Source organism: Vipera ursinii (genome assembly GCF_947247035.1).
Source record: "Vipera ursinii genome assembly, chromosome: 1".
In the NCBI taxonomy this organism is placed as follows: domain Eukaryota; kingdom Metazoa; phylum Chordata; class Lepidosauria; order Squamata; family Viperidae; genus Vipera; species Vipera ursinii.
In genome coordinates, this window is record NC_139512.1 from 128,496,566 (window position 1) to 128,517,346 (window position 20,781).

General features: G+C 40.9%; 1 protein-coding gene across 1 annotated transcript in view; it reads right to left on the reverse strand.

Annotated features, from left to right (window-relative positions):
• Window positions 1-20,781, reverse strand: part of SEMA5B (semaphorin 5B) — a 207,882-nt gene that overhangs the window by 9,939 nt on the left and 177,162 nt on the right. Inside the window, exons 15-20 of the mRNA XM_083349852.1 lie at window positions 20,202-20,427; window positions 17,508-17,726; window positions 15,946-16,116; window positions 15,048-15,197; window positions 13,475-13,519; window positions 8,759-8,964 (exon numbers count right to left, since the gene is read on the reverse strand). Coding sequence (XP_083205978.1) covers window positions 8,759-8,964; window positions 13,475-13,519; window positions 15,048-15,197; window positions 15,946-16,116; window positions 17,508-17,726; window positions 20,202-20,427 — 1,017 coding nt within the window. The remainder of the gene's footprint in view (window positions 1-8,758; window positions 8,965-13,474; window positions 13,520-15,047; window positions 15,198-15,945; window positions 16,117-17,507; window positions 17,727-20,201; window positions 20,428-20,781) is intronic.

Consider the following 20,781-nt stretch of genomic DNA (forward strand, 5'->3'; position numbering starts at 1 on the left):
GACCTATCTAAATGTATATGTGTATGTACATGACCGAATAATTACTGTCCTTTATGTCACTAATGTAGCACACTATATATCATTTTTTTTAACTCGTATTCAGTCATTCCTGAATTCTGGTTACTCTCTTTATGCCTTTATTTTTAAAATTCAGGGTTACAACAGCAGAAAAATGTAGGGTGAGAGAACCTAAAGCAGTAGTTGTGGCTGTGACTTATTGGGATAATAGCTTTTTCTCCCCACAAAAAAATCACTCATATTCTTCTACCGGGGCATTTAAACAATGCCCAAATTGACTATGTCTCCTAATAAGCTGAAAGTTTTCCACTTCATTAATTACAGCAGATGCCCTACTTTTCAGAATCCTAAATTCATCTGTGCTTTTGGAGAGCTCAAGGGACCTAAACTGGACATCTCAAACATGGTGGAACTAATGCATTAGCCATTCAAATCATGGACAGGATTATTGCAAAGAAACCTCCTCAGAAGGTTTTCAGCACTGCCTATGACATTAAGATTACAATCACGTACTCATAAAAGGTTCTGCTAATTTCAACAGTACTTATTCATCTTATCACTCTGTTATTTAAGTAGAGTAGGGCAGAGAGCTGGGGCCTTCCAGATTTTGATGAAGTACAATATCCTCCCACCCCCAAATTGCAGTTAGCAATATCTGGAGAATGAGGTGATTCTTCACCTGTACAGGGAAATAAGCAGAATTTATTTTTTCTCTCTCTCTCATCTCATACTTCCTCCATCCACCAATTCATTAGCAGATGCTTAATCTCCCCTTAACAGATATTATGCCCACGATCTAGTGGCTCCAGTTTTCTGATCTACATTTATATTAACTTTCCCACTATATTTAAATTATCATTCTCCCAATAAGCCCTGGGGACTGAAATTCTCTGGTGGAGGAAAATAGATATTTCATCACTGATAAGCAGTAACTAAACTATAGTTCTTAAAATAGGAGAAACTGTGACAGGAGAAAACCAATCCACATGTATATTGCCAGTGATTTTCTAGGCATTATCTTCAGTTTTCTAAATGGACGTTCATCTACTAGTAGCCAAACATGACTCTTCTATAGTTTTCTCCTTTAAGGACTGGCTTTTCTAAACTCAGCCTAACTGCACCCCTATTTCTTGTTGGAATTTTCTCTCCCATCCCTATAATTCCCACGACGGGGAATGGCAGCAGGCGGATAGACAGGGGGCCGTATCGCTACCGGGAGGGCCATCTCCGCTACTTGCAAGCGGTGAGGCGCTCCGACCCTCTGCTTCTTCCCCGAGGTTCCGGGAGCGAGGATGTGCAGCCTCCTGAGCTCCGGCTGGTGTATCTGAATGCCAGGTCCGTGGTTAACAAAGCTCCCCTCGTTAGGGATTTAGTTGAGGGTGAGCATGCGGACCTGGCCTGCATCACGGAGACCTGGTTGGGCCCAGAGGGTGGGGTCCCTTTGGTTGACATCTGCCCACCAGGCTTCCGGGTGCTGCACCAGCCTAGAGCTCAAGGTAGGGGTGGGGGAGTGGCGGTTATTATTAGGGAGACCTTATGTCCGCGGGAGACCACCGTTTCTCAGATAGTCGGGTGTGAGTCTCTCTTTGTGAGATTTGGTTCTGGGGCGCAGTTGGGTTTGCTGCTGACGTACATTTCGCCTAGTCGTACAGCGGCAGCCCTGCCCGAGCTGCTTGATATCCTCTCAGGGTTGGTGGTTGAGTTTCCCAAACTTATAGTTTTGGGAGACTTCAATCTACCATCCCTGGGAGGCTCATCCGAGCTAGCTCGGGAGTTCATGGCTTCCATGACGGCCATGGACCTGACGCAAGTAATTTCTGAACCAACTCATGAGGGAGGCCACACTCTTGACCTGATTTTTTTATCTAGACGGTGGTTGGATGATCTTGGTGGGGGCTCTCCATTTATTATGCCCCTGTCATGGACCGATCATCATCTCCTGCGGATGGTCTTCCGTTTTGCCACCCCCCGCCGTGGGGATACGGAACCAATTAGATGGTACCGCCCCAGACGCTTAATGGATCCTGATAGATTCCAAGCGGCGCTGGGGTCCCCACCTGCCTCCATTGCCCACAGCTCGGCGGATGCCTTAGTGGAAACCTGGGAAAGGGCAGCCACTGAGGCACTTGACCGGGTTGTACCCTTGCGGCCCCTGACCCGGCGCAGATCCCAGCGAGCTCCATGGTTCTCCGCGGAGCTCCGGGAGATGAAGCGTCGGAAACGGGGCCTAGAGAGCTGTTGGAGGTCGAGCCGATCCGAACCCGACCGGTTGCGGTTAAGAACCTATATTAGGTCTTATCTCGCTGCGATGAGGGTGGCGAGGTGTAATTACTTCTCTACCCTCATTGCGTCCGCAGATAATCGCCCGGCCGCCCTGTTTAGGGTGACTCGCTCACTTCTTAATCAGGAGGTGAGGGAGGATCCCTTGCAGGGTCGTGCCGAGGAATTTAGTCAACATCTGTCGGATAAAATCGCTCGGATTCGGACCGGTTTGGACTCCAGCTGGGCAGAGTCAGGCGATCAGGACACGGACGGTCTTGTCAATGTTATCTGGGAAGAGTTTGATTCTGTGACCCCTGATGAAGTGGACAGGATTATGGGGAGGCTGAGCTCCTCCACATGTTTGTTGGACCCGTGCCCTTCCTGGCTGGTTTATGCAGCCAGGGAGAGGACACGAGGCTGGCTCCAGGCGGTTATATCTGCTTCTTTGAGTGAGGGTTATTTCCCCACCATCTTGAAGGAGGCGGTGGTGAGACCTCTCCTCAAGAAGCCTGCCTTGGACCCAGCTGTATTGAACAACTTTCGTCCAGTCTCCAACCTTCGCTTTCTTGCGAAGGTTGTTGAGAGTGTGGTGGCGCATCAGCTCCCTCTGGTCCTGGATGAAGCGGATTATCTGGACCCCTACCAATCGGGTTTCAGGCCCGGGTACAGCACGGAGACGGCATTGGTCGCTCTGGTGAATGATCTCTGGAGGGCTCGGGACAGGGGATATTCCTCTGTCCTAGTCCTATTAGACCTCTCGGCGGCTTTCGATACCATCGACCATGGTATCTTGCTGCGGCGTCTCAGGGGATTGGGAGTGGGAGGCACGGTTCTTCGGTGGTTCTCCTCCTATCTCCTGGGACGTTCGCAGTCGGTGTTGGCAGGGGGGCAGAGATCGACCCCGAGGTCTCTCGTTTGTGGAGTTCCTCAGGGGTCGGTTCTCTCGCCTCTCCTGTTCAACATCTACATGAAACCGCTGGGTGAGATCATTCGTGGTTTTGGAGTTGGGTATCATCAATATGCCGATGATACCCAACTTTTCTTTTCGACCCCAAACCACCCCAGTGATGCCCTCGCTGTGATGTCCCGTTGCCTGGAGGCGGTTCGGGTCTGGATGGGGAGGAACAGACTTCAGCTCAACCCTGACAAGACTGAGTGGCTGTGCATTCCGGCATCCCGGGACATTCAAAATGTTCCATCTCTTTCTATGGGGGGTGAGCTCTTACCCCCCGTGGATAGGGCTCGCAACTTGGGAGTCCTCCTAGATTCACGGCTTACCCTAGAAGATCATGTAGTGGCCGTGACTAGGGGGGCTTTTGCCCAGGTTCGCCTGGTGCGCCAGTTGCGGCCCTATCTGGACCGGGATGCCCTGTGCACGGTCACTCATGCGCTCGTGACCTCTCGCCTTGACTACTGTAATGCTCTCTACATGGGGCTTCCCTTGAAGACCACTCGGAGGCTCCAACTGGTACAGAATGCGGCCGCGAGAGTTGTCTTGGGAGTTTCCCGGTACTCCCATGTTACACCTTTGCTCCGCGAGCTGCATTGGTTACCAGTTGTCTTCCGGGTGAGGTTCAAGGTTTTAGTTATGATCTTTAAGTCCCTACATGGCATGGGTCCGGGGTACCTCGGGGACCACCTGCTGCCGGCTTCAACTCCCCTCCGCCCTGTGCGTTCCCACAGAGAGGGCCTCCTCAGGGTGCCTCCGGTCAGGGAATGCCGACTGGCGGCCCCCAGGGGGAGAGCCTTCTCTGTGGGTGGCCCGGCTTTGTGGAACCAACTGCCGGTGGAGCTCCGGACGGCATCGGACCTCCGAACTTTCCGTCGTGGTCTGAAGACCCATTTGTTTGAATTGGCCGGTCTGGCCTGATGGGGAGCTGGGTTTTAAATTGTCATTTTAGATTGTATTATTGTTTTTTAATTGGGCACTGATTTAATCTTTGTTTTAACTTTTGTATAGTATTGTATTTTTATTTATATGCCCTGTGAACCGCCCTGAGTCCCCAGGGAGAAGGGCGGTATATAAATTAAATAAAACATAAACATAAAACATATAACCTGTGATCTTTTACTCTCAGTCTCTACTTCTATGGTAGAAGACAACATTCAGGGGATCATCTTCAAAAACTTCAGCATAGCCTTCAGCACCATCCTGGCATTAAATAACATTCTAGTAGTGTCTAAGGACTTTCTTAGACAGAAAGAAGCAAATATTTTCATGACAATGGAAATTCAGGAAACTCAGTTAATGAAGCTGTTCTTGAAACAAATAGGATATGGCCTTTCTGCATCAATCATCATGCATTTAATTAGATGAGAGAGATGAGAGAAACAGGATGGGTGGTGGAGATTTTCTTTTGTCTCACACAATTTTCATTTTCCAAATTCATGCTGACTTGTGCTTAATAAAAATGTTTTCGCATTAACTTGCAAACAACTTTCTGCCACTGTAGGAAGAATAAGTTTTGGAAGGAGTTCAATAAACAGGAAAGGACAATATAATGCCCTTCACCTGTAATCATTTAACTGCAGCTGTACCCACAACTAAACAATGGAATTTGCTAATACACAAGGCAAATTGATATTTATTTTATTTATGCATTCATCAGATTATTATTCCACCTTTATTACTTTATAAGTAATTCAAGATGCCAAGTATACCTAATACTCTTTCCTCCTCCTTTTTTCTCCCAACAACCTTGTGATGCAAGTTGGGTTGAGAGTTTTCATGCCTAAGGCAGGACTAGAACTCACAGTCTCCTGGTTTCCAGGCTTAGAACTGGTAAGAGATAACTTCTACACACCAAACTGGTATACAAATTGATATATACCAAACTGAATTCACGATTCAGGAGACATGCAAGACATCAGTCTTTGAGATTTGCTTACTGAGGTAGCCACGATCAGGAAAAAAAATCCTAAATTCAAAGTATTCATGTTCAAACCAGGTAAACATCCTTAGTTTTCCACCTACGACCATTTGCAAATTCCTGCCTGCAAGTCTTGGACAATTTGACATATAGTCAAAGACTAGGAGAGAAAAGGAGGATATGAAAGGGCTTTGTGCCTCTTAATGCAGAGCTATTATCTCTCCCACAAATCAGAGTATCTCACAAAAAGCTCACAGGCATAAGAGGATTGCTCCGAAGACCAAATGACATTCAGCTCTGCTCATTCTCAGTGATGCATATGTAGTACTTCTAGAAATCTATTGCAGAAACAGGGACTGTCAAAGTACTCCAATTGCCTTATAAAGTGAGCATGAACTAGCACTAAAATTTGGGCGACAAAGGTTTTTGGCAGTTCTGGCTTTACCTCTTTGAGAATATAGCCCCTGCTCCAAAAAAAAAAGTATTGTTTCCTTATCCTAAAAAAAACCACCTATATAGATATAAAACCAGGCTTAAATTGTCCTACTTTGGATACATTATTATGCAAAGTCCCAGCTCTCTGGAGAAGGCTCCAATGTTGGAAAAAGTGGAAAGAAAGGGAAGAGGACAGCCAGCGGCAAATGGGATGGACTCAATTCCAACAGTGATGAATGTACTGTTGGAATAGCTGAACGATCAAATTAGAGACAGATCATCATGAACAAAAAAAATTATCTATGTGGTTGCTATCAGTCAACAATGACTTGATGGCATGTAATCAATCAATCAGTCAAGAGATACTTTCTCCAAAGCAAGTAGTCTAGCCATTTGCCTACATGCAGGGGTTTTGTGTGCTTATCGGCAGCAGCAAAGAATTGAACAAAGCAGGCTATTTACATACTCAAGCTCTCTCAACAATATTTTCTAATGAAAACTGTCTAAAGATCTTCCAACAAAAAAGTTAAGACCCATTTTAAAGAGCAACAAGAAGAAAATCCACAGATGGTAGCAACAATTGGAAGAGGAGCACACAGTCCTAATATACAGGGAGTCCTCAATTTACAGCCAATTGTTTAGTGACTGCTCGAAGACATGACAATACTGAAAAACAATTACTTCTGACTGGTCCTCGCGCTTAGGATGCCCATAGAAACCCCTGCAGTCACGTGATCAGAATTCAGTCCCTTGGCAGCGGGCATGAATTTATGATTGTTGCAGCAGCCTGAAGTCACGTGATCACCACCTGCAACCTTCCCAGCCGGCTTCCAACAAGCTGGATTTGCTTAATGACCGCAGGCTTCACTTAACCAGAAGGATTCACTTCACAACCCTGGGCAAAAAGGCTGTAAAATCAGGCCTGAACTCACTTAACAGTAATCTGGCTTAGCAACAGACGTTCCAGTCCCAGTTATGATCCTAGGCCGAAGACTACCTGTAAATGGTTTCCTGAATTAAGATGATTATCCTATCATGGAGGAAAGTTCTAATTTAATTTAGAGCTTAGCCAACTGAGACATAGTGAGCCTGACATGGAAAAGTGTCTACAATCTCCACTTGCATTTGGAAACTTTAGAGATGATGCAGCAAATTCTTTTTCTAAATAGGCGGTTCAGGTATAAGGATCCCAATTTAGGTGTACTGTAAAACATCAAATAGCATTTAGCTCTGTTTCATCATCTAAAAAAATGAAGTAAAGCAATATGCTGTATTTCCTTCTATGGCCTTCAAGATCCTCACAGACGAAACTGGTTATTTACAGCTTCTAAAGTAGGTTTTAACCTTTTCGGTGGGAGGGGGCAGCAGGGATAGAGGCAATCTTCCTCTTGCAACACCTTTTTCTGTACAGGAAGAAGTGAGGCATTCTGCATGGAGGAAAAATATGCAACTCCTTAAATCACAGAAAGAACTGACACTCCATTTTCGGCTTTGCTGGGGCACAGTTTTCCTCCCAGCTCTTCAATATAAAGTTTGTTCTTCTAGATTCTAAAAATTATTATTGATGCACCCAGCCTGCATATCAACAGATCATGCATGCATCCAAGAAATTATATATATATCAGTAGAACTGACTGTTCCCTTTCCATTTGTTTGCCAGCAGTGACAGACCTTCCGTGTGCAATCTGCCGCCTATAGGACAGGGCAGGGGTAGGCAACCTTGGCTCTTTTATGACTCGTGGACTTCAACTCCCAGAATTCCTAAGCCAGCCATGCTGAGGGGAAAGGGAGAGGTTTCCAAGCTGAGCCCTGCTGGCTCAGGAATTCTGGGAGTTGAAGTCCACGAATCATAAAAGAGCCAAGGTTGCCTACCCCTGGGACAGGGGAAGCCTGAATAAGGATTCATAGGCTTCAAAACACAAGGAAAGAGGACTGGTAGGTTGGACCGCTACCGTATGCCAAATTCTATTTTCCAGCAACGGTACTCACTTGACAATCTGCGGAAATGCTTTGCTGTATCATCAACACTATTTGGAAGCCTGATTTTCCAAGGAGGCTTCTCAACTGTCATTGGTTTTAAGTGCATCCTGCTTTTGTACTTGCTCCCTATTTACTTGTTTGCTTGTTGTTTAACTACATGCAACGAATAGTAAGCTTTGCCATAATCTCTGCAAGTTAATCAGATGCTTTTAAGGGGCATTTTCCCTTGTCCCCAAGTTACTTTATTGATTAGAGTTGCTGGATACTTTATTACGTGTTAATTGATACTACAATATTTATTAACTTCCCCAGATCATTTCTTGATCGGGGAAATTCCAGATAAGACTTAAAAAAGAGGTTTCCATGTCAATTCATATACAATAGAGAATATTTTCTTATGAATAAGCCTGCCAAACAAACAACCCATTTGGGTACTTCAATACGGTCTTTCCCATGCTCCTCAAATGTATTATATGTGTACCTCTGAACAAAATAAACTGTTTTCTGACCTCTGCTGACATTGATTAAAATTTGAATGACAAGAGGAACATGAAATGAATAGCATTATCTAAAGAATAACAGGGAAAAGGAAGAAAGCACAGCCAATATTTGAATATTTAGCCTTTAATAGGAGGCTGCACTTGTTATCCAAAGGTATATCACCAGCGCTCTTCCCTTCAGAAATATGTCTCAGTTATATTACCGAGTCTATGTTTATGACCAAGGTGATGGGCCAAAGCAAGGCTATCCTCTGTGGGGAAACAGGCTTTTCAAGCCACAACAAATCTCTCTATACCAATACAGGCCATGCCTAAAAAGGAGGCACAAAATGTGTAACAGAAACAGAAGAATTATGTGGCAGGTTCTGACTGGACAAAGACATATCAGGAGATTCATTAGCTAGTAAAGTTCTGCCACATGATTTTACTGATTATAAAATTCAACTCAAAGTGTACTGCAAAAAAGAAAACAAGAAAATTGCTCGCAAAGTTACGTAGGAACCGCTGAGCACTATAGGCGCACTGGGCCCTCAGTTGCAGAACTTCAACTCTCAATAGTCCTAACCAGCATAACCCATGGTAAAAACACTGGAAATTGTAGTTTATTAAGACCGGAAGATCACAGGTTATCTATTTCTGCTGTAAATGAGTAATATGCTCAAAGGAGATCAATTTATGGATGCAGTCTCTTACCTTGAATTCCATAGGTGTGTACTTTTCGTTCTTGGGAGTTGTGTTGCCTTTGTAGTGAAGATGATTGGGAGTGGTGGGATGGATAACGGTTGACTCCTGAGATTGTCTCTGGCACCGTTGACAGTAAATGTAGATCACAAAGGTTAAGAGGCTAGAGCCAAAGAAACAGGAGAGCCCTGTGGCAATGAGGTGGATGAGGCTAAAACCTGGAAGAGATCAGTGACACAAAAATGGTAAAACACCACTTTTCTCGAGTATAAGTTGCAACATTTGTACTACAGTTTGTAAACAAAATATTGCAAGGTTTTATACATTGCTACCATGCTGGCACTTCTTTCACAATATCCTTCCCATCACTAACTTGGCTATCTACTACCATACTCATTGCTGCATTGAATGCCAGCTGGCTTCTGGGTGCAATTCCAGGGCTGGTTACCACCTTTTAAGCTTTTTATGGCCCAGGGCTTAATTTGAGGAACCACCTATCTCCAACCGTTTCTGATCATGGACAGAGTAGATGTGCTCCATGACTCCTCGATTACATAATGCCATTTATTAGAACCTGGGAAGCAGGTCTTCTTTGGAACATCATCCCTCCTGTGATCCATATGGGTCTCACACTCTTGATGTTCAAAAAGTCACTGAAAACTTGGCTATTTTCCCAGGCCTTGGGATAGGTTGGTTGCCAAGCTTTTATTGCTTCCTGCTTTTAAACACTCTTAAGCCACACAGAATGACATGGTGTCAGATAGCCTCTAAATTTTATGTATATATGCCTGAATGTATATATAGCTCAATATATTCCTCCTACCCTTCCTCTAAAATCAGTTTTATATAGAGAAGTGAACCTTATGGCAAAAACATATTAAACAAAGCTTGTATCTTCTCAGTTCCTCCAGGGGATACCTCATTTCTTTTCACCTGCAAAACTTTGGATAAGAGGTGTCCCCTTGATGTTAAAAAATACTCACACGTTACAACCATAAAAAAGGATATTTGGATGGCTACTGAATGCATGCAGACCTGAGAATAATTTTCTGATCCATTGGTACAAGCAAAATGCAATTCTGAAAACATCTAGGACGTTGCATATATCTTACTCCCTTCCTGTTAGTTTGCCCAACATCATTCTGTGTTAATGGAATCATACCTTGCTTTTTTTAAAAAAGTATTTCTTTCTCCTTTGATTGAAATTGAAAGGAAACATTAAAGCTGACAGGTTGGAAAAAATGAAGCTTACGAACAACACACACTTAAAGAATGGCCTGTCATAGAAAGCACATTTCCCTAATAAGGGTTGCTTAAAATGCCAGGGAAGAAATAAAATAAAATAAACTAGATGATAAAGAGGTGGATGCCTGATATTTTAGTTGGAGGGCTGCCTTAATGGCCTGGGGTGATTGATTGATTGATTAATTAATTTAGTCCAGTTGTATGAATGTCACCTGCATCTCAACAAGTGACTCTGGAACAATATTAATCAGAATTCCTACTGATTTAGCAGCATTAGGAGTAATCCAAGGAGTAAGAGGTGCCATTTTCATCATGATGCCAAAGTCTCAAAATCTAAACCTTGGCCTGTTCCTTGCCTATGTATTTATATGTTATTTTGTGGATTTATGGATAGGCGACCCTGGATCAGTCACTGATTATCCATGCTGCCTTCCTCTATTTAGAGAGCCAATTTGGTGAGAGGTTAAGGCAGAAACTGGGAGACTGGAACTTCTAATTCTATTTTAGGCATGAAACCAGCTGGGTGACTTTGGGCTAGTTTTTCTCTAAGTCCCAGGAAAGAGGTTGTGGCAAACAATTTCCTAAATCTTGTCAAGGAAACTACAGGAACTTATTCAGGCAGGCGTTAGGAGTCAATGTTGATTCAAAGAAGCACATACATATATACTTCCTTTACTCTTAATGGCTTATCTCCTGACTTTGGCTCATTCAGTTATTTTATATTGCTTTGCTCCCTCGTAGAGGATAGTTTGAATATAAGTGTCTAAGTTGTATCTAAGGGACTTGCTAAGAAATGTGACTATGGTGGGCAACAGCTGGGATTAAGGCGTTTTTGATGCTCCCAAAATTGTTCCTGCCAATTATAGTCCTAATACATTGTGTAACTTTCAGAGTCGTTTTGTTGAAAGTGAAAAGAAAAATGCATTTTGTTAAATGGCAAGATCAGTTGAAGAACACATGGAATTACTGAATACCAAACGTTCTGAGAAACAACCCCTTCGCCCTCAACCAGTGGTGGGATTCAGCCAGTTTGCACTACTTCGCTAGAACTGGTAACTAATTTTTTGTTGCCTGGGCTCAAGAACGGACTTCCGGAAGTGACATCTACACAGAGAACTGGTTGTTCACATATCTGAATCCCAGCCTTTGAATAAGGTTGAAAGAAAAAGAAGAAACAGAATATTTTTAAATCTGGGACCTATTTTATCAATGGTTAGAGAAAAGATTTAGGGATTAGGAATTTAATTTGTATTCGTGAATGAGATACTCAGACAACACGTTTTTGTTGAATAATTATTATTGAACTCTGTTAAAATAACAATAATAATAATTTATAAAAAAACATATTTGAATCCCACCACCAATCAACATACACTCACAATCGTCTCACAGAAAAAAATCCTTGCTGATAAAGGGAGCAAGCTAAATCAATTTTTAAATATGCAGTAGAAATTCTAAAAAGAACAATACTTTTTCATGTGGAAATCTTTGTGGCATGTGAAGGTCTTTTTTTCTTTCATAGTCAGATTCTACCCTGCATTAAAGCATCAGCAAAAGAGCACCCAATATTATAAATATTTTCAAGGGCATTGTAACTACAAAAATGCAATAGTTTTATGGCCCTGCCCTTCTCATGGATATTATAATTTGGTGAGATAAATGAGAATTTGCAGCCCCAATCTCATATCTACAATTTAAAGATTCTTCTGGAGAAAGAAATTGAGGATTGAGCAAATACATCTCATGAATCTAACAATGGACAGAACTTTAAAAGGACCACTTTGTTGTTTGTAGATAAGGAGATTTGTTTTTTCAGCTACCAGTCATGAAATATCACTTGCATTAAAAAAAACAGCTGTCACCTAAAATAAAAGCAAAGGGAAAAGAGCCATCAGTATTTGCAGCTGATTATGCTGGGAGACATAAAAAGCCAATTTTTCTTCTGCCCTTTTCAAAGTCTTCGGTCATAACTTATAAGTAACTACAGAGAACAGAGTAATGATTCCGCACAAGGAAAATGCCTTTTCCTGAACTTTGAAGATAAAACTTAGTGACTGGCAACTTTGTAAGGCAACCCAGATCTTACACGGGCTGCCTTGCCTTGGTTCCCCTGGGTTCTATAAGTAGATTTTTAATGATGTATCTCACCTTGGTAAAGAAGGGCCCACCGCTATAGACAGCTGAAAAAATTACTGCATTCTGATTATATCCCGATGCCCCCAACTTCTTACATCCTAGAAGCTAGTGTTTTTTATACTGTTGTTAGTAGCAGGTTTAATATTGTGCTAAGCAACCTAAGTAGATCAAAGGCTAATGTAAAAAGAATATTTAAAAGAAGAGGCACATTTAAAAGTTCTGTGGAAAGAAAATCGAAGTAAAAAACTTCAGTCTTGCGGACCAGAGGAGACTCCCTGCCATTCTTGCTCTTCAGTATTACAGCTGTGGAGTCCAATTACTCCTCTGCTGCTTTGCCTGTTTACAAGGCTCGACCTAAAGTTTCCTCCCACCCTAAGGCTTTTGACTGCTCCCAGTTGCTAACATCTCTGGCATCCCATGAAGAGAAGGTGATGACATTACAAGAGTAAACATGGGGTCCAATTTTCTAGCAGACTATTTTTTTCCCATCTGCTAAGTACTTTGCTACTCCCAAAAACATTGCTGTATTGGGGCTTTCTACAATGAAAGATGGTAAAAATGTCCAAGGAAATTTTCTTCAATCAATTTATTTCATCAGAAAATGTGGGCGTTTCTTAGAAAGAGTAGAACCTTGACCCACAAGATGGGCAGTAAATTTGATAAATGTAAATAAGTAAGCAATGTGGAGAACTACAATGTTGAGGATTTTTGGAATAGTCCCTAGTTAATGGGACATAGTGAAAAGTGAAGGAAATTACAGAATCTAGGATAGTTCATGGTTTTAACTAGAAAGAGAATAAGGGATTTAGGTGGAAAAGAGAGGCATGGGAGGGGATCTGAATGGTTGGATGTATTTGGACTTGCTCACTTTTAGTGTGCACTAACAATTTTTAACTAAGTGAATGTGAATGTCTAAATAAAGCATATCCTGCTTTATAAAAAATAACAAGTATTACAGAAGTGACCTCAGATTTGCCAATTAGAGGGATAATTTTTTTTAATGCTTCTCCTAAGTTTTACCTGAACTGGAGAACAGCAATAATTTGCTTGTAAGGATACCCAGTGACAACTCTACAATTAAGAGAGTATTAAGGAAAACATGGAATCTTTTTCTAGTTCAATGAAAAAGGAGTTACACCAGACAGATTTCCCTAGTAATTAATTATTCTGAGAATCTCATATCCATATCAAAAACTTTCCCTCCCCAACTCTGACAACAAGGCTCCAGTGGAATTAGGGATATCAACAGGGATGTGAATCATACAGATTAATGGTTTTGTTGATGCATCCCAGAAAAAAGTAGGCATGTTAAAATAAATGCAAGATCTATAGTTAGCTGTACTCTACCTCCACAGTTCGCACTCTCATCAATGCTTGATGCTGGCAGGATTACTAAACAAAATGAAAAAAAGGGAGGGGAAACGTCATTTTTGTCATCTGCGATACTTTACAGGCAATTAAAATGATTTTGCTCGCTATGTGGCAAGTTAATTTCTGCTGCAAACAAGAAGCTCTTTCAGAGATCTGGTAAAAAATACAGAATGAAATATCATACAAAGAGAAAAAAAAACCTTCTTGAAAAGAACATGCTTCCTGTCATCACAGAAATGTGGATCGGATTGAGAACTATTTAAAGATAACAGTATTCTGTTGAGAAAAGATCTGTGCACAAATCATAGTCACATGTATATAAAAACTCGAAGAAATGAGTGGTACAATTCAAATGGTATTTACAAAACACCTGAACGACACAGGTAGATAATATAGCATACATATTATGCTTTTGCCTCCTGACTCCAAGTTAGCTAGCTATTTATTAAATAAATTTATTTAGCCACCCAACTCATGCATAGGTGACCCTGGGTGATTTATAACATTTAAAACTTTAAAAGATTAACCATATAAATAAAACTGTTAAAACACCCCTAACCCACCCTTTATTATGTCTTATATGACATAATTTATTTCACATCTTTTAAATGAAGAATAATAATAGTCTTGGAATTTGCTGCACCAGACAAAGCAATGAATAAAGATATGTCAGTATTTCAACTGACTTTACTTTCATGTTACCTCTCATATATCTATTCACTGTTAGTGATTCATCTGATTCATCCAGGTTCATCTTACTTTAATGTAAGCTTAATTTATTTTGTATTTATGAATCATAGAATCCCACACATCCAGTGGTGGGAATTCAGCTGGTTTGCACCGGTTTAGTAGAACTGGTAGCTAAATTTTGCTGCATTTGGAGAACCGCCTGGCTTCCAGAAGTCCTGTCTCGGCCTCAGAGGCCTGGAGGAGGCCTCCCAGACCTAGAATGGCCTGCCGGAAGTGCGTGGATGCCACTTCCGGAAGTCCATTCTAGGCCTCGGAGGCCCGGGCCTGCATCGAATAAGAGAACCGGTTGTTCAGGTATTTGAATTCCACCACTGCACCCATTCATATAAACATGAATAGTCTACCTTTGTATTTGTAAATAAAAAGTTTCATATTTGCTCATTAAGAATGTAATTGATATCCTTTTTAACATTTTAGTCATATGCTAAATAAAATAGAAGTTAGTCTGAGACAGGTAACTTCTTGAAGATGGTTTAATCAACATGGCTAAAACTCATCATAACCACTTGCAAAATTATTATACCCCTACAAAGTATAGATTATTCCTAAATTATTTCTTTTGTATCTACCCTCTATAATCATATATTAATTTGTATGTTCACTTTACCAAATGCCATCTTATGAATGTAAGCTTATGATACATGAAAAATCGTTCAATAAACCCACTTGCACACATTATCCTACTGATATTAAAAATAGCAGCCACTTTTATTCCATATGGGAAGGTCACCCAAACATTTAATCAACTACTCAGATTCTTGCTTCTCTAGTGTACTGAAACACATAAAACTCTACCTACCAGGGATCTCATTATACAGACATTCTTGGTACTGGGTGCTGTTCCCTGCACACTGAACAGATCCCGGACTGTGGATTTCACAGAAACGGCTACGATACTGGATGCTATCTTCATTGCATAAACTCCATTCAGACCATTCAGACCAGCCTCCTTAAAATTATGCATGTTAGAAATAAGATAAATTAGGCAGGATGATTCAGTGTCATGCTAGGAAAAAATGTAAGAGATGAATTCTGAACTAAAGATCGGAATGCAGTTATTCAGCTGAACAATCCGCTTGGGAGTTGTAGTTCAAAAACATACTGATAGTATAAGGTAATCAGCGTAACTTTTCAGACTATGCCTAGAACATATTTTACAGAACATCCTCACTTAGCAAAGTAAGCTACACATTCTTACTGTGCTTGCTCTCAGTTTCATCAAAACCTCCTCCTTCAGTTTGTAACTTGGAATAAAATGTTCCCACTACAGTTAGTTGTTTTTAGTAATCATTTGGGAATGAATAATGTATAGTCATGCTTTTACAACTAACTCTTTCAACATCACTTTCAAGGCTATCAATAGAACCACCCTCTTTCTGGAATACTGAATATTCTTTAAATGTATTAATTTTAATAAAAACTGTAAAAATGGCATGACGGAATCCTGCCAGCTATGTTCCATCAATGGGCTTTCAAAGTATCAGATCTCATACAGCAGAACAGGTGACCGTCAGCAGCTGAGAAGACAGCCTTCCAGCTGATTGAAATTCCGTAATTCCAACCTAATTGGAGGATGCCAATAGGAAAGATAGTACTAAGCATTTAACAGTAGTTAAAGAGCAGTTATTGCTGGTACATAGTAATATTGGGAAGCATTATACTAGCAGGTCCTGAGGAACAAATTAAGTGCTTGCTACCTTCACATGGGTGTGTATTGCAGAGGGCTTCCTCTGTGTGTAGCCCAATGCAGATATCCTCTCCATTAGTTGGTGCTGGGTTGGTGCAGGTCCGGGTGCGTTGGTAGTGTCCACCTCCACATGTTGCTGAGCACTGAGACCAAGGAGTCCAGCAGGACCATGAGCCCTTCACTGTAGATGATTCAGTACACAATAAATAGGCGCCTCTGAGTTTAGTCTGCTTCAACCCAAATAACAGCGTGATTGCAACAATGACAGACCAAAGACTATAGTGAAATATTTTTTAGATAAGTGGCACTATTGTTAAAACAGGGACGAGGTGGCTCAGTGGGTTAGGACGCTGAGCATGTCGATCAGAAGGTCGGCAGTTTGGTGGGTCGAATCCCGAGTGCCGTGGAACAGAATGAGCGCCTGTTACTTGTCCCAGCTTCTGCCAACCTAGCAGTTCGAAAGCACGTAAAAATGCAAGTAGAAAAATAGGGACCACTATGGTGGGAAGGTAACAGCGTTCCGTGCGCCTTTGGCGTCTAGTCATGCCGGCCACATGCCAACGGAGACGTCCTCGGACAATCGCTGGCTCTTCAGCTGTGAAATGGAGATGAGCACCGGCCCCTAGAGTTGGAAACGACTAGCACGCATGTGCAGGGGAACCTTTACCTTTTTACTATTGTTAAGATTTCACTCTTACTTTTTATATTTTTATACAGGTACCAATTAATACAAGTTCACTTGGTGAGAGATAGAAAAATATAATATAATCAAGACAATGTAAAATGTTATAAGTTGCTGAAACTAAAAAATAACTAAAACATTGACGATGTTCAGATGAAGAGACTGCATTTAAAAATATTTGAGTGAATAAAAGCATTTTCACTGAAAGTACCAAGAATGTCACAATGCAAGGCTTTCTGGAAGATTTTTTTTAATAACAAGGACACTACCTCCAAAAATACTTGGTCTTTAATGCATATACATGAAACCTGAGCTCTATATGTTCTATATACGATATATATCTATCTATGCTATATATACAACATATACAATTATGTTGTATAATTACAACATAATTAGCACTTATCATAATCATATTAGCTGGGATTGTTCAGCAATGACTGGACATATTTTCCCTGCCTAAGGCATTATTTCCCTTGTTTCACTGAGTCAATGCATTCAGAGAAACCCTCAAAAGAAGACCTTAACAGTTCAAGTAGGTAAATACATGGGAAAGTAGTCTTTGAGAAAAACTGACCCTAAGCAATTTAGAGTTTTAAGGATTAAAATCAATATTTTAATGTATGAACTACTGCAATTGACAAAGCACTCTCTTTTGTGTGAAAATGCCAATACCAGTAAAGGACCAATCTTATTCTGGACTAGTAGCAGTTTTGACCATGTTTTTAAATGCAGGCAGCATTCTGTTACTGCAGTCTAAATATTCTAGACCAGCCTGGCAAATTAGGATGATAAAGTGAAGCAATCACAAGTCATTTTGTAAAAAAAGTGGTACAATACTTGGGATACCAATGGCCTTGTTTAAACGCTAAATCAAAAAAGGGTCTTACCTGGGCAAGGGTGTGAGTTACAATCCTGATATTCCATTGCAGATCCTATGCAAGGAACACCACCATTCTTGGGTTCTGGATTGGTGCACATTCGCTTCCTGGTTCTGAAGCCCAGTTCACAATCACGGGTACAGGATGACCATCCACCCCAAAAGGACCAGCCGCCATTGATAATGCGGACAGAGGTCTTGCCACTTTTCAGAAGATCATCGACTAGAGCTAGTTGGGGAGAGAAATAAAAGGTAGTAATTAAATACACTAGTAGGGTAACAATATACACATAGAAAATCTAGGCAAACCTGATAGGACGGGCATGTAATATCATTCTGGTAATGGGACAAACTACAACTTTCTCTATTACACAATGAACTACATCTCAACTTCATTTCAAACAGGCAAAGCTTTCTAGATCATTTTCTTAGCAGCCTCGTGTTTTTTTTAATTCTTTATTATTATTATTTTGCGCTTTAATGCAATGCTAAAGCACCATAAAACCTGGCTATATAAAGAACAAGGCATACTCCCTCCATCTTTCTTTTTTGAAAACAGGGCAAGGAGATTTCTGACTCAGGGAGTAGCACAAATTTCTGGCCAGGTTGTATCCTGATCTTACACAAAGGAGCAGAAAGAAGTCAGTAATGAGACGAAAAGCTCGTGTTTACAGTTTCTAGAAACTGGCCTACAAAGGCAATCAGAAATTATGAGATGTGAACCATTATAATAAATTAAAATAAATTTTTAAATAATTCATAATATTCTCATTAGGTATTGATATATCGGTTACCTTAATTTTGAACCAAAGTTCCCATTTTCTCTTCCAGAATTATGCCATAGATCAAATTCAGCTTGGTCTTAACTAAGATATGTCCACCTTCCTTAGTATTACACTCACAAGGCAAGGAGAGTTTTAGTTTTTTTGATTTTCTGCCAATGTCTGGTGCTGAGTAAGCACCAGGGACAGGATCTCATCTGCATTTTTATGCTTTGATAGCACAAAACGATAATAAAGGAATTCCATTCTTTACCTTAATGAAGACATCATAAAGAAGGTGGAATGATTACCTCTGGGGAAGAGTAGGATGAAATTTAAGAGTTTTGGTGGAAAAGATATATGACTATTTCATCTGACCATCCTGTTCCCAAAATACTCAGCCAGCAGAAACGAGGGGAACAAGCAGAAAGCAAACCACTCCTACATCTTGTGGCAGCATAATTACACCTATTTTAATTATACAATATGTAAAGAAATTCTCTTTATCTTTCAAACAGGTTTTAGCATTATGCAAGTAATCTTTAATAATTTTCACACTATTCCATTTTTCCACCCCTAAACGAAAAGCTGCAAATTGTAATCTTTCCTTATAATGGAGTTGTCTCAGCCATCTGGCTGTCTTTGAAATCCTTTCTGGTACTTTCAGCAATATAGTATCATTTTGAGATGCAGCAACCAAAACTGTGTAAAGTATATCCTACTGAGTATATAAGATACTGATAATCTTATTTTACGTATCTCCCTTCTGATTCCTAGCATGGAAACTGCCTTTTCCACAACCAAGCAGATTTCTTAACTGAGTTTTTCATCATGAGCTTAAAATGTCTTTCTTGGTCAGTTGCTGACAACAAAGTTTATTTACTTGCAAATGGCTTAATAAATAAATAGGAGACCTCAAGGATGCAGTTTACCAGCCCATGTGAGCCAGAGACAGAATGCTTCTGCAAAGTATTTTAGGACAGTTAATAGATGCTTTGTCACCTTAGTGACAAAGAAATCCAAATCAGATAAACATTCATAAATGTTTCTCATGGCTGTTCTCACAAAGTGAAACCTCGTCCTTTTAAAAACATAAGTCAAGCCTGCAAATTTGCACACTACTGCAAATAATGAGCAAAAAGAACTGAAGTTCGGTAAGTGGACAAACAAAAAGATTCCATCTAGTTACTTAATACTGTAGATCCAGGGTCCCCAATTCCTGGGCTGCGGAACTGACACCAGGCGATGGCCCACCAAGAACCAATCTGCGCAAGCGAGCAAAATGCCATTTGCACAAGCGCAGGACCCAAGCAGTGCATGAAACCACATTACCTTCCCAGAGTCTGTGGAAAACCTGCCCTCCATGGAACCAGTCACTAGCGCCCAAAAGGTTGGGGGCCACTGCTATGGATGATTCTGATTACAATATTTTGCATGTAAGTGCCAGTTTCTTCTGAGATACCTGATGTAGCACCATTTGTTCATTCGTTCGTTCATTCGTTAATTAATTAATTAATTAATTCAATTTCTATAGCTGTCCAACTCAACCAAGTAACTCTGGGCAGCTTACTATTCTAAAATTATAAAACAAAACAAATTAAAACAATAAAAAACTCACAAAATAAGTAAGTACAAATAGCAGCTGGGATGATTAATCAACTAATCAACTTATGTACCGGGAATGATTCTATTTAGTAACAGTAATTCTTATGCTCCTGGAGAATTTTGAGATGGGCACCTTTATAAACATAAGAAATTAAGAAGCTTGCCCTGCATCCTGTGAGTTTCATGCATTCTAATTTCCCAGAATTCATCATCTCTACCAGCTAGCTTTGATCTGCTCTTCTACTAGCAGCCCAGATGGGTGCTTATCCAACTCTCTGTTTTATCCACCCAGGCTTCCACTATCTGAAACAAGTTGTCTGCCTTCTGGCAAGACATACAATCTGTGTCGCAAACTGCGGAGCCATCATTGGGGCAAAACCGACTCTCTGTCTTCTTTCTGCCAAACTGTAGGTCATGGGGATCAGCCAGCTGAGCACGACAGGTGTAACGGAAGCGCTGCTCTTGGCGGGCCCCACTTTGAGTAATATTGGTAGGGGTCCAAGGTGTCCAGGGAGTGCTTCTCCGCACTTCTGGGCAGGCCTCTGGGCTGCAGGTTTTGTACTCCTGTAGAAAGCAAGAGAAGGAAAAAAGGGAAGATTAAATCAGAGTCTTTAACATTTTTGAGGGAACTACAAGTTTACCACTACTCTGGGGTACTCCACAATTTCAGGAGTCATAAGTAAATCTGGAATATTTGATTAAAAATACAGAAATTGTTGAGGCAGAAATAAAGCTCAGAAGGCATATAAAACAAGTTCTCTTATTGCTGCAGGTGCTTTAATTAATAGAATATAATACTGAGGTGGCAGACCACAGCTGAATAATATACATTGCTCAGGCATATATGCACAAATTTTATAGGCAAGTCCTAGCTTTCACTAAGGTGATAAAACATTGGGGGTTGTCACATCGGAAACA